Raw genomic sequence first — 14,807 nt, 5'->3', positions numbered from 1 at the left:
TGGCATTGTGATATTTTCTCATTATTTAATCATTATTTATCCCCCAATGGTTTCTAGCATTGTTACCTTTTTTGAGTACTGCTGCATATTGAGCAGCTGTTTTCAGAGAACTATCCACAGTGACTCCAAGATCTCTTTCTTGAGTAGTAACAGCTAATTTATACCCCATCATTTTGTATGTATAGTTGGGATTATTTTTTCCAATGTGAATTACTTCGCATTTATCAGCATTGAATTGCATTTACCATTTTGTTATCCAGTCACTCAGTTTTGTGAGATTCCTTTGTAACTCTTCACAGTCAGCTTTTGACTTAACTATCTTGAGTAATTTTGTATTATCTGTGAACTTTGCCACCTCACTGTTCATCCCCTTTTCCAGATCATTTATGAATACATTGGACAGAACTGGTCCCAGTATAGATCCTTGTGGGACCTCACTATTTACCTCTCTCCACTTTGAAAACTGACCATTTATTCCTACCCTTTGTTTCCTATCTTTTAACCAGTTACTGAACCATGAGAGGAACTTCCTTCTTGTCCTATGACTACCTATTTTGCTTAAGAGCCTTAGTAAGGGACTTTGGCAAAGGCTTTCTGAAAGTCCAAGTACACTATATCAATTGGATCGCCCTTGTCCACATGTTTGCTGACACGCTTCAAGAATTCTAACAGACCAGTGAGGCAGGATTTCCCTTTACAAAAGTCGTGTTGACTCTTCCCCAATACATCATGTTTATCTATGTGTCTCATAATAATGTTCTTTACTATAGTTTCAGCCAATATGTATGGTACTGAAGTTAGGCTACCCGACATCATCTGGTATATAGGTGGATTTAAGCCACAGATTACATACCACAGTTAATAGTTCAGGAGTTTCATATCTGAGTTCTTCAGAACTCTGAGGTGAATACACTGCCTGGCCTGGTGACTTATTACTGTTTAGTTTATCAATTTGTTTCAAAACCTCCTCTACTGACACCTCAATCTGGGACAGTTCCTCAGAAGTGTCACCTAAAAGAATGGCTCAGGCTTGGGCATCTCCCTCACATCCTCTGCAATGAAGACCAATGCAAAGAAATGATTTCGCTTCTCTGCAAAGGCCTTGTCTTCTTTGAGTGCTCCTTGATCGTCCAGTGCCTTTATTTGGCAGGCATCCTGCTTCTGATGTACTTAAAGAAATTTCTGCTGTTAGTTTTTGTGTCTTTTGCTAGTTGCTCTTCAAATTCTTTTCTTGCCCGGCCTAATTATACTTTTACTTACACTTTCTCTTGCGTGCGTCTTACAGTAGCATTAACTGTGCAAATGAAAAAGAACAGTTGCTGTTTAAGAGCCTGATCCAGAGTTCACTGAAGTGAATGGGAATCTTTCCACTGACTGCACTGGGTGCTGGCTCAGGCCATCAACGCACTGCTTATATCCTCCTAGATTCGCAGTAATATCTCATTTTTATTGAGAAAAGTTTCATCCATCATGCTGTGTTTATACAATTCTCGGACAATATTTCACCAAAACTAACATGAGTTTTATGTAGTGAGATAATCTCTCAAGTAATTCATATCCAAAATGTGATCTATCATAAAACTGTTTTAATCTGGTGGAAATGTTCTCTGAATTTTAAATATCCACCTAAAAAAAAAAAAGACACTAAAAATTTAAGGCACCGAAATGTGTAGGCCCTACAGTGTTTTGTGCTTCTGCAGCCCCACGAGAGGGAACACAAGTTACCCAGTCACTCTGACCCTCGGAGCTGTGCTGACTGCAATTTTAAAGGTTACCAGTTAGTGCCAACAGCGGTGGATTTTAGCAGATACTTGTCTGTAATGCAAATGAAATGGTAGTCACTTCTAAACTGCACAGAAACACAGGAAATCATTACAACTCTTAAAAGAGGTCTTAAATATACAAGCAATAACTAACCATCAAATATGGGTATCATCTTGACAGTCTGACAATGTAGCCAAGGACATAGGAAATTTAGTTCACTGTTGGAATAAATGGGAAATCAGAGATTTTCAAAGCTGTTGTTAGATAGGTTGTATCATATAGAAGAAAGGAAAAAGAAAAAGAAAAATAACTTATCTAAACACTTTGATCTCCCATTCATTCCAGTGATGAGCTCCCAGAAAAACTCCAGTCTAATTAGACTGTCTACACTACACAACTAATATCGGCGGCATTTACTGTATGTGTAGCTACACAGTGAAAAGTACACTGTGTCTCCGCTGCAGTGTGTGTAGCTACACATGTCAGGGAGACTCTGGCAGAGGAGAGGCAGGGGGAAAGGCTTCAGCAGCTTCCTGCAGCCAAAACCTTTCACTGAAGTGAGGAAAGGATCCGGCACGGGAGAGACAGCAGAAATAGGCTCAGCCTTTCCCCACCACGTCCCCGCTGCCAGAGCCTTTCCCTGCTGCCCAGAGTCTTTCCCTGCAGTGGGTGAAGGGCTGTAGCCGTGGGGAGCTGGCAGAGCCTTTCTCCGCTGTTGGAATCTTTCACTTTGGTGGGGAAGGACTCCAGCAGCGGGAGACAGCAGAACACTACATGGCTAAAAAACAGCAGCATAGACAGGTGCACGGCTTGGGCAAGTAAAGAGCCATGTAGGGTACGCACTCAGGTACATACCCACACCATTCAGGCATGTCTTTACTTGCCTAAGTCATGCCTCACAGCCAGCCCCTATTCCCACAGAAACCCCCTTCACAAAACTTGGTCACTCAGACTTTGCACACAGATGAGAATTTGATCCATGAAACTTTGATTGTGAAACTCACTACCTGGGTACGCACACTATTCGCTGCCAAAAGAAGTGTGCAGTGTGGACGTAGCCTTGGATAGTAAGACTTGTGAAGCAGCGATTGTCTCTTTTCTACAGTTGTACAGCTCCCAACACAATGGATCACGATTTGGATTGGGGACTTTGGACGCTACCATAAAATAGACATTGAGAACTACTTTTGCTGATTAAATATTGAGAAAATACTAGTGCATCTTGAAAGAGACACAACCACCGTATTCACTAAGAGAAACAATGGGCCTGTGGTTAAGAACTGGACTAATATTTAAGAGTTCTGAGTTAAATTCTCCACTCTGCATTACCAACTTCCTGTGTGACCTTGGGCAATTCATTGAACCTTTTTCTGCCTTAGTTCCCCATCTATAAATGGGAGCAATGATACTTCCTTTTTCTCCCACCCATTGTCTGTCTTGTCTATGTAAGTTGTAGGCTCTCCAGACTGGGACAGTCTTTTATCATCATCATCATCATCATCATTATTATTAAATTATAATTACTTTTAGTATTATGTAGGAGTCCCAGTCACAGGCCAGGACCCCACTGTGTTCGGCGCGGTAAAATCAGAATAAAAAGAGGGCACTACCCCAAAGAGTTTAGAATGTATGTCCAATGCCTAGTGCCAGAAGGCCCCAATCTTGGTCAGGGCCTAAACATACTATCAAGCAAACCACCAATAAAAATTCCATAATGAACTTAACTTGCTCTCACTGAAATCTATCACAAAAACGTCCATTGACTTCAGTGGGAGCAGGGGCAGGCCCCAAATGAAGACACTGAGAAAGTAACAGGCATGTTTAAAAAAAAAATCCTGTTTTGAAAACCCACTTATAGATTTGTCTCAACAGATACAGTGCTAAAGATGTTACAGCTAGTCAATATTTAACGCTCTGTTCTGGGGAGTTCTTCTTGGAGAGGCTGCAGATCAGGCCTTCCTGTATAACAAGCCATAGGAGGATTTTTTAAAAACCAAAACAGAGTATAACCCTGTGGCTTTCTATTCTGTAAGCTGCACAAGGGAAAACAAAATCAATGTTTGCTAAATGAAATAAGAACAAAATGAGAAATAGCAAAAGGATATCACAGACAGATGGAAAATTGTTAACTGTTGATAAGTATTACTGACAATGTCCATTCTTCACTGAAACCTGGTTAAAAAAAAGCCAAGTCACTTACTTCAGTAAATGATACGCCACGGAAGGGTGAGCGGAGAGTCGGCCACAGTACATTTCTGTGGAGGCCCACTGCATTATGGCCTGGTGCATTCGGTATTGCACAGTCAGCATCTTCACTATTCTCTCGCCATATTTCTGAATCAGACGCTCCATTAAGGTGAGAGAAAGACCCTTTGCTGCAGCCCTGCACCAGGAGAACAATTAACAAGACAAACTGAACAGGCGAGGAGGACAAGTCTATTAAGGAGGCTGTTTTTAAAGACTGTTAAAGGGGTGCCACAGACTTAGTCATCATATTTCCGTCTGACTTTCAAAAATTATTATTAGATTAGCAGCCATGATCTCCATTAGAGCCTCTAGAACCCAGAGACCCAGTCCCAAAAACTAACCATCTCTGTATATCCTTGTTTTATAACCAGCCATGGCTTCCACTATGCAGATTGTTTTTTCTAACTGCTCATTTTAAATTCTCTTACACAAAGCGTAACTCTACAGGGTTCAACAACTACTATCTATGTCTGCCTCTCTGCTGCAATGCATTCTGACCTTGCAGCACTCTGTCAGAAAAGATCTAGAGCCACCGTACTTAGACTACAAACTCTTGGGCGCAGGGACTATCTTTTTACCCTGTGCTTGTACAGTGCCTAGCACAATGGGGTTCTGGCCCATGACAGGATCTTCCAGATGCTACAATAACACTATGAAATAAATAAATTAATTAACAACAACGACAGTGAATAACTCAGTAAAGCCACTCCCCCACCTTTTAAACACACAAGGAGCGTGCAATTAACAAAGGGACCAAAGATCATTTATTAATATTTCATTAAATAATGCATGCCCTCTTTTGTAGTACTGCCTGGTCACCTCATGTTAGAAACAAAGCAAGATTTACATAAAATGAGAGATTGCAGAATAATTACAACTGCAAAGGAGAAGACTCAGGAGGGACTTCCTTGATGAGGAAAGGGTCTATACTGAAGTATGACCACATTCTCCTTCTTACCTTGACACATATTACAGTATCAGGAGAAGCCCCTTGAAATTAAAAGGGCCAAATTTTTGGAGCAAGATGAAACTACTTCTTTACATCATCAGTGGTTAATATGTGGAACTCACTGCCACGGGAGGGCAGAGAAAAATACAGTGGCTGGATTTTTAAAAGGACTCACTAATTTTATGACTATAATCAACATTTGTAGCCACAGACGCACAGGGAAAATTTGGCGGGAGAAAGAGAGGAAGAAATGTTACATTATATGGCATACTCTGATTGCTGCCAGGATCTAGGAGAATATTCCACCTCACACTACAGTATCATGCAATTGACACTTCCTTGCCACAGCTGACAGAGAGCTCAGACATGCATTGCCTTGCAATTCCACCACTGGGTCTTTCAGAGTTTGTACGATTAAACCCACAACACAGTTCAGCTCCCTCCAACAGTAGAGACAACCTTCTCAGTCTCCTTCAATGGGATGGCTTCAGGGCTTGCCTGCTCCTTCTGACACACGTATCAACTACAGAAGTCTTTTTCATTGCTCTGAACTCCATAAACCAGAATGCTGTGATGGACAGTAAAGGTGGATATGGAAGTCACTCACTTCACCCATCTAAGGTAAATGGTGAGTGAACACACACCAAGACAGACCCTTCTGATCAGGTAGTAATTTTATTACCAAAGCTGCGTAAATAACCAGCAAAGAAAAAGCAAAAGTTTTGGCACTTAGTACATACTAAGTAAAGTCAAAACCTTGGCATGAACAATGCAAGCAATGGACTGGGGCTCTGTGGTCAGGTGCTGATTTAGGACAGGCGTGGGCAAACTATGGCCTGTGGGCCTGATCCGGCCATGAGCTCTTTGAAGCCAGCCTGGGTGCTCCCACTGGGGAGTGGGGTCTAAGGCTTGCCCTATTCCGGGCAGGGTGCTGGGTCAGGGCCCGCACCACACAGCGTGGCCCTGCTCTGGCGGGGGGCCGCACCAGGCAGCGCAGCACTTATCTGGCTGGGGCCCTGGGTCAGAGGTCGTACCACGTGGCTCCCGGAAGCCACAGCATAGCCCCACTCCGGCTCCAATGGGAGCTGCAGGGGTGGTGCCTGTGGACGGGGCAGCCTGCAGAGCCATCTCGATGTGCCTCTGGGTAGGGGCTGGAAAAGGGACATGACTCTGCTTCTGGGAGCCACTTGAGGTAAGTGCCACTTGGAGCCTGCACCCCTGAACCTCTCCCCATGCCCCAACCCCCTGCCCCAGCCTTGATCCCCCCTCCCATGCTCCAAACCCCTCGGTTCCAGCCCAGAGCACCCTCCTACACCCCAAACACCTCATCCCCAGCCCCACCCCAGAGCTTGCACCCCCACCCCATTTGTGAGCATTCATGGCCCACCATACAATTTTCCCGATGTGGCCCTCAGGCTAAAAAGTTTGCTCACCTCTTATTTAGGAACAAACAGAATGACTAGACCAGAATGGTCTTCCCTTCTTGGAGCAGAAATCAGTGAGGAAGTAACTCACGGTTTGATCCCTCATCTTCCCCTCTGCCCTGCTGCGGTCCTGAAAATTGTTAGCTCAGCCCTGAGGCAAGCAGGAAGAGAAGCAGCGATGCCGGAACAATAAACAACAAAGAAAACCTGTGGCGAGTGATGTATGGAAAGTAGAATCAAGTTGGATAGACTCTGATCTGGGTAGACTCCACTATTGATAGCTTTGGACCTAGCAATAGTAGGGCCAATTAACTCTTAGCGAGAAGTAAAAGGCATAATGATCACCTGGGAGAACTGAGATAATCCCCTCCGGCCACATGCAGGGGTCATTTGAATCAAGTCGTTTGTCTACAAAGTGTTGGGATTAATTTTGATATATGTTAGAGCTTGGCTACACGTGGACATTTACTGAAATAGCTATTGCAGGATAATTATTTCAGCATAAGCCCCCATGTGGATACTCTTATTTTGGAATGAGAGTGTCCAGAATAACTGTTCTGTAATAAGAACAGGAGTACTTCTGGCTCTTCTCTGGATGTGTATTTTTATATATATGAAATGGGCTGTAGCCCACGAAAGCTTATGCTCAAATAAATTTGTTAGTCTCTAAGGTCCCACAAGTACTCCTGTTCTTTTTACAGATGCAACTAACACAGCTGCTACTCTGAAACCTGTTCTGTAATAATTATTCCAGAACAGCTAATTTGGTAAATTTCCAGCTGCAGACAATCTCTTACACACAGTTATTTTAGTGCTGATGAAAGGGGCTGGCTTTAGAGCCCAGGAGTTTGAAGGGCCTGATTCTGATTGACATGAAGGCCCCTTTGCCTTGCTCTGGCAGGGTAAAGGAGTTGTAGTGTCAATCAGAAAAAGGCCCTGGAGTCTGCTGTTTATCCACATAACAAGCCTGGCATTAGGAAACTAAGCTTTTCTACTCTACTGAGCCAATCTTACCAGGCAGGGCCACCTCCAGGAGTGAGAGGCTGCTGTGCTCCATTCACATTCAGTCCTTGCAGTTTCTCATGGCACTATCAACAAAGGCAGACATCAGTGCTAACTGTGAAGTGGATACCTGTCCACTAGAAACTGGATTGAGACCAACTTGCTTCACGCAGGCCACCAGAGAGCCAGCAGCTGGGAGTAAATTTTGCTTACTTAGTATCTGGACTCTCATTACCAACTCCCTGGGCCTCCCAGCCCTCTGAATATCTGCCATTGCTAATGAAAAACAAGCCACTTATTGAGACGTGGACTCCAGGTCTATGTTAGGGAAACCGCTGGCTGCATTAGCCAGGTCAGGCAAATCAAGAGTGAGTAGCACTGGTTAGGAGATTTGCCACTCGGCTCCAGACAAGCAATGTAAAAATACCTCTCGGTACATCAGCGACAGCTTCAACTGGATGTAACAACAGATTAGAGTCTTTCCAAACCAAGAGGATCTTTTCCCCTCACTCAGTTGACAAATTCTTTACAAATCTAATAAGCAAACCAAGGATCGTGTTTAAAGATGACCCATGAAGTAGTTGCAATAAAACTTCTTTTTTTATACCAGCAAAAAATGTTCTAAGGCGTTTATTTTAATGGCATCTCACAAAACACAGGCGACGTAACAGAACATGCCCTATCCTCTGAAATACAACCCCATATAGATATTCACAGCACTGTTTCCAAGGTCTTATATACCCACTGGGGGAGAATTGGGCTGCAGGGTAGTTTGGAGAAATTCAAGCTCGTGAAAATGAGTCTGTAGCTCTGGGGTGTAGCTGTAGCCAACAGAGCTGGTCTGTGTGCATCCAGGGTGTGTATGTTGTGTGTCTGTGCTGGGGGAGAGGGGTGTATGAATAATGAGGACATAAAGCCACTTAAAAATCATTCACCTGTTAATAAAATTTGCTATTATTTCACCATACAATTAGTTTCTGCAGTTGTTGATTCCCACTCCAGAAAAGTCATGAAACATGGTGCGATGAGGCAGGTAGCCCTACATTGGCCATGACAGGGTTAAAAAGAGCCCACAGCAAATGCCAGGACTGGAGTGGGGAGTTAAAAGGAGGAGACCTAGCCAAGCTCAAGACTGACCAGGAAGGAGAGCAGAGCTCTGCTTCTGATGTGAGAGAAGCCACTCAGAGACTGAGCTAGCTTACCGGCTGGGCAAGCCTCCTACTAGACGAGACAACCAGTCCCTGGGGAACGGGTGGAAACAAGGACTGTTTAAAGACAAGCCCTGAATAGAAGGGCAGGGTCCTACCAAAGGTTCATCAGACCACCCTGTTCCGAGCTGTGGTATTTTGTTCTTGGCTTTCTTTGAACCTTAACACGCTGAAAGGGGCTGGACTGAAGTGTGCTTTGGTCACGGGGCGAAAGCATCACTACCTAAGACCTAGCAGAGCCAGCGACCTACACGCAGAGACCCATGGCTCCACGAGTCATGCCCTGATGAGCCGTGCAGGGAGGCTGCAGAGGCAAATTCAGGCATACATGGAGTTACGGCTGTAGGTCTCAGTTACTTAAGACAAAAAGTCTTTGGTGGAAAAATGTAGTTCTCTCAAAACACACATACGGAGTCAAAGTTAAGATCATACTTAAAAACTAGGAAGTCAGGAAATGCATAGCTAAAGTCACCCAACCCAGCTGAACTCATCGTGTGCCCTGTCAAATTGCACTCATCATACCTTGCACATTAAGAGAGAGACATTGCGATGCGAGACTAAAATTCCACTTGCAGAATTTCCCTGCCAAATCAAGGTTGGGATTAAAACGTGCTGAGCAGCTGTTCTATGAAAATTGGGCCCCATTAAGATGTCTCAAGCTTAGCTTTGAAATACTGAGGGACATAAAACCACTTTATCATCTTGGTCTCAGTCTTTTGACTTCTCAGTGGATCATATTTAATGTGGAAGTCCCTGAGAACATGGATGTCCTATGAGGAATAGCTTCATACACTGTCCATAACACAGTCACTTTACAGAAAGCAATCTCATTTTAAATTGCATCTTTAAATCAGAGCCACACTACTCCATCAATACCCATCTGTTAGCCACATATCACATTCCTGTGAAAGGATTTAATCAAGGAACTAAACGCAACAGGGGACAGTTCAAAATGTTTGGACGAGATGGGTTTAAGATTGATGCATTAGGCTAACGCAGACTGCGTTGGGCCTTCAATGCACTTTTCTGGGAGCCTTACTTCTGATGCCTTTCAAAAGATATTTGCTGCAGCTCAGTTGGTCACTGATTCTTCTCTGGACGGCTGGGACTAGATTTAGAGGGCTACTGACTGGAGCTTTTCCAGAAAGTGACACTCTTCTTGATTGAAGATGAAATGATTTCTTACTAGGAACAGTCCCTTAGTAAAAGACTGGGATTTGCAACCATATGCTCCCCTGCCTGCAGTTTTCAAAGCACACACAGCTGACGATCAGGTCAATGCAGCCCTTGAGACATGCCAGAACACAAGCACCAGAAGTACCTAAAGAACCACAAGGCACCTATTTGACTCCTAAAAAGAGTTCCAGCATGTCTCCAGTGCCGGTGAGTGAGGACACTTCCTCCAACCCAGTTTCCCCATGGCGAAGCTGGTGTAAAACACAGCAAAGCTGCAGCCTGGATAGTGACACAGATAGTCCAGTCACCATCCATAGCAGATTGATTGGAAGATTGTTTAGAAAAGTAATGTTGTCCTGCTGTTAGAACGTTATTTGGGGAGGAAAGTGATACAATATGCAAGCCAAGTGGCCTAGAGGATGACAGGCACATACTCTGTTATTTCGAGTTTTTGAAAGATACATAAAAACTGTCTCCCCTACCCTCCCCCAGGCATTTTTATTTACTTTTATTTTCCTTGTTCGAGTAAATGTCACTTTTTATTATCACTTGATTTTTAAATTGATTTGCACTTGGAAGCCAATCAGGAGCCAAGGAAGTCTTTGGAGCACACGTGACTAACTCAAGCAAGCACCGTCGGGGCAGCTTTTGCGTTGCCTCCAAAAGGTACCCCATGGAGATGACATCACAGCAATTGAATTGGTAGGGCACAAAAGCAGGGAGAACTTCAGCAAGATCAGAGAGAAATGGTGATATTGCTGCATTGCAAGAAACACTGATGAGAGGGGAAAGAGCTTCTGCTGATCTAGTCCTTAGCTGTTGGAGGTGCCATAGTGAGGTTAAGACACAGAAGTAAGGCCCCAACTGCTTATACTATTCTTGTAACTGGAGAGCCAACGATACCATTTAGAGGAGGAAGGCTACTGAGCCAAATTTCAGTTCTGAAGCCCTGATGCTTATAGTCTGGCCCTATTCAATTGTCCCCTGCCAGTTCAGTTGTTTAAATTATCCTTCATTTCCTGACATGACTTGCTGGGTGATTTTTCTGGCACTGCTCAATGTGTACCCTCTATCCCATCCCAGAAGCGGATGGGATACAGCCCTGTACAATCCTTAGGTGCCCTGTTCTTCTGGATGATAGCGTTTTGTAAATGGTAGAGGCCAATGAGAATGGTCCATGTCAGAAGCTCCAAAGAGACCACCGCTGCTGTTCTTTTGCAGGCAAGCCCTTGTCTGTCAGCACTTGAAAGAAGTTATTTGAATGAACTATCAGCGTCTTTCATAGCCAAAGAGGGCTGCCATGGCCTACCCAAAGGTGTGACTCCACATTCTGGGCTGGTCATGACAGGGATCATTAATACTTCCAGGATTAAATAAGGTTATTGAATTAAATTTACATTTTAAGAAGCGACACTACTTTGCATCTCATGAAAGGATGGAACTTTGGCTTCCGCTCTTCAATCTTGTACTATTATTTGTAAAACCAAGTACCATTAAAAGCTTTTAGCCAATATGTTTTCATTCTCTGGCTATTTTTGTAAAGATGGTCTTGTCACTAAGACACAGCACAGGGAGTCAAGAGATCTGGGTTTGATTCCTGGTTCAGAACTTGACTCTCACTGTGCAAGCCTGAGCTTGTCACTTAACCTCTCTGGGCCCTGGCTTCCTCATCTGTAACAGCACTTGCATACATAAAGAGGGCTTAACTCACTGATGTCTGTAAAATGCTTTGGCATACTTTGCACATCTACAGCAATATCTATGCAACAGGATTAGATCTTTCATGGGATCATCAGTTTCATGCATTTGGCATTTTGTCTTATATTATGCTGTATCATTAAGAGATTACTGAAACTGCTATGAAGATAGGCCTGCTATTTAATGTACTGTAATGATTCCCTCCCCCACACTCATTTTCCTTTTAAATCACTGCAGGAATAAGCTATACAACTGCAATAAAACATGTGGTGCAGCTTATTGTTTGGATCTGCAGTGGCTAGCCACAGAAAGTTAAGGCCCAATATTTGGTATCCAGTGATTAAATGAAAGTAAATTTGTTTGGATGCCACATGCAAATACATCATATATCTGAGCATGAGGACTGCTGCTGTACCACTATGATGATTTCAAGGCAGCTCAGTGGCAGAAAGATGCAGACTGATTTATGACAAATGATTAGAAGAGCTAAATATGTCTAAGTTTATCTGAGCAACACCAGGAGGAAGGGATATGATAATTATCTGCAAATATTTTAAGAGCGTAATGAGGAGTAATGGACTGGTATGAACCGACAAAAGCAAAGGTTTAGGATAAATATCAGGAAGCGTCCTGACAATGAGGTGCATTATGGCACGCATCCAAAGTCAACTGAGGTCAATGGGACTCTTTTTACATTGACTTCAGTGGGCTTTGGAGCGGGCCCTAAATTGGGAAACAGACTCATAGGAAGTTGTAGGAATCGCAGTGTTTCAGACGCTTAGGATTAGACAGTTTCTCAAGGACATAGCCCTTCAGGGACAGTGCACTGTTGTGTAAACTCAGAAGGAGCACAGGGAGGGAACAGTGGCTCTGGGAGTCATATTCCCCCTCCATGCTCCCCCACGGTAATAATTTGCTGGGTTGTCCCTGCAGTAAATTATTACCTATCTCTAAGCCAACTAGGCTCTACTGTCTAGCATGTTGTGGGAGGTAGAGGAAAGACTCTACCCATTTCCCACCCACTTGCTCCTCTGCACCCAGAGCCCAGGTCCAGGTAGCCCATGCCATGATATAAGAAAGCGGTCTGACCTCCCACACTTTTGTGCAGCCAGAGTAAAAAATCTAGCCCTTAAATTTCAGCTGGAGAAAGCACTAGAATAGGTACTGTATGATCTAGCAGGGCGAGGACGTAGATGACAATAGCTGCAATATCATCTATTGCCCCTGTGGGCTATATAGTGTTTCAGAGAGGAAATGGTCCCTGATAAGCAATGGAGACATAGCTGGAACACAAGTTGTGTGGAAGCCTGTTTGTTCATGTCTGCAGCTCTAGAGCGTTTCATTTAATAAAGTCTTCCTGCTTAAGCAGGGCTGATTCCATACATCATGACAAGAGTCTTTTATATATCCAACGTCCTTTTGCAGGCACTGTGAAAACCATACAATCAATACTCCAACTACTGGGTTTATTTGTACTGCAAATGGGCAGTATCGCAAGGCACACCCAGGGTCATGATGCTTACATATTTTATTAAGCCTCGTTTCTGCTCACATATGACAATTAAAACCTATACTTTGTATATCTGATCCTACTGGTAACCCCACTGTGCAAGGTACTGTACTGCTGTAATGTTCTTCCTGTGGCTAGAACTAATGGGCTACTCCGGCCAAGGCAAAGTCCACCATTCCACCATCTTGAGAATCAGCATTCCGCTCAAATCTTGGCACTCTTTGCAAAGCAGTTGAATCTATAGGCTGCTAGACACCACTTCAGATTGCTAAAATGAGATGTAGAAGTGATGCAAAGAATCTCATATTAACAAAAATACTAAACTAGTGTTGTCTGTTTTTACTGGAGATTTAATTGTATAATGCTGATAGTTCTTTTAAATGCCTTCTAAATCTTTTAAAGTGTTCTACCACTACAGATTTAAACAACAACAACAAAAACCCACCGTTGTCAGCATTTGTTTGTAAAGGATAAAGATGTGAGTCGAGTCCAGTAGCGATACTGGATTAGCTGACAGAGATTGGATTGATAATCCTCCTAGTTAAATGCAACAGCTAATACATTTGGGGTACAATTATATTATTTTGAAGCCTGATGAGAGAAAGCTATTTAAAACGTCATATTTATTTTTCAAAGAATCTACTAGAAAAAATTAGTTCTTTCCCTTTGTAAATCTGATTCTCCAAGTGAGCTGAAATCAGTGTGACTCCTTGCACCAGTAGCTGCACTCCTGGGTGCCAGCTCAAGCTCCCGATTTGTATCCTGTGTAACAGGCTAGGGGGTTACTGATCTACAGAGTACTGCTGATGCCTTGAGCAATGACTTTGTTTAACACAGTAAGCTCCTTGGAGCACAATTTACTGGTAACTTGAGAGATGTAAATCTGTTAACAATATTGATTTAGAGACACATTCTCTCTGCTCTGTTTTATTCCAAATCTATGAAACCTAAAGAGAGACATTGGGTACCACAGCATCCTAGTGCTAAAGCTTCTAATTCCGAAGACTTGCATATCTGTCCACAAGAAGCTGATATAACAACAGATTTTACTGCAGAGTTGTTTATAAGGATGCCATTAAGGTTGAAAACTAGATATTTGGCTTCCACCCATCCCTTCTCCGTTCTTAGTCTCACAGAGTCCCATTATTTGTAGTGTAAGAGCTTTAAAAAATGCATGAAGATGCTACAAAACTTAAAATAAAAGTCAGCAGCTTGGCACTTGTAGACTTAGCAACAACAAATTAGCAAAATAGCACAACTGAGGGAGTGGGGAAAAATTAAACATCATAACATGGAAACATAGGGTCAGGAAGGAGAAAATGGTGAAAATTGTGAGGGATTCATTGCAAAGTTAAACAAAAACTCAAAGCAGAGGGAGAGATGCATTAAGACATCCAGGCAAGAGAGCAAATACAAGTTTCCAAGAGCATCTGCAAACAGATGGAGTCTTGATGAAGTGGAAAGATGTCTCCTGTCAGATACCCAGAGCTAGAGAAGGCTCTTGGCACTGGTAGTCATGAGACTGTGTAAAGGGAACAGAGAGGAGGTCAGTATTACTGCAGCTAAGGGATCAGAGAAGGGCAGCTAAGAGATGCAAGGCCTAAGGGACAGGTGGGAGCGAAGTGAACAGCACAGAGACAAAATTTGGGGAATACCACCCAAACATATGCACCCATCACACGAAAGGCAGTTCAGCTTTATCTTGTCGCCATCAAATAGCCTCATTACTTTTTCATGTAACCCAACCACAGGGAAGGTGCAAGACAGGGAGTAGGAGGTTGAATCTATGAGAGGATCCTCACCTTCAGTGATCTGCAATATGAAAACTT

At 43.2% G+C, this 14,807-nt stretch overlaps 1 protein-coding gene across 2 annotated transcripts in view; it reads right to left on the bottom strand.

Moving 5' to 3' along the window:
- Positions 1-14,807, bottom strand: part of IGHMBP2 (immunoglobulin mu DNA binding protein 2) — a 94,867-nt gene that overhangs the window by 27,821 nt on the left and 52,239 nt on the right. Inside the window, exon 9 of one of the 2 annotated variants that reach the window (XM_030560742.1) lies at positions 3,965-4,147. The exons of the other annotated variant lie outside the window; for it this stretch is intronic. Coding sequence (XP_030416602.1) covers positions 3,965-4,147 — 183 coding nt within the window. The remainder of the gene's footprint in view (positions 1-3,964; positions 4,148-14,807) is intronic. 2 annotated transcript variants of the gene reach the window in all.

Source organism: Gopherus evgoodei, chromosome 4 (genome assembly GCF_007399415.2).
Source record: "Gopherus evgoodei ecotype Sinaloan lineage chromosome 4, rGopEvg1_v1.p, whole genome shotgun sequence".
Classification (NCBI taxonomy): domain Eukaryota; kingdom Metazoa; phylum Chordata; order Testudines; family Testudinidae; genus Gopherus; species Gopherus evgoodei.
Note: the sequence above shows the minus strand (reverse complement) of the source record. Positions and strands in the feature narration are given on the sequence as shown.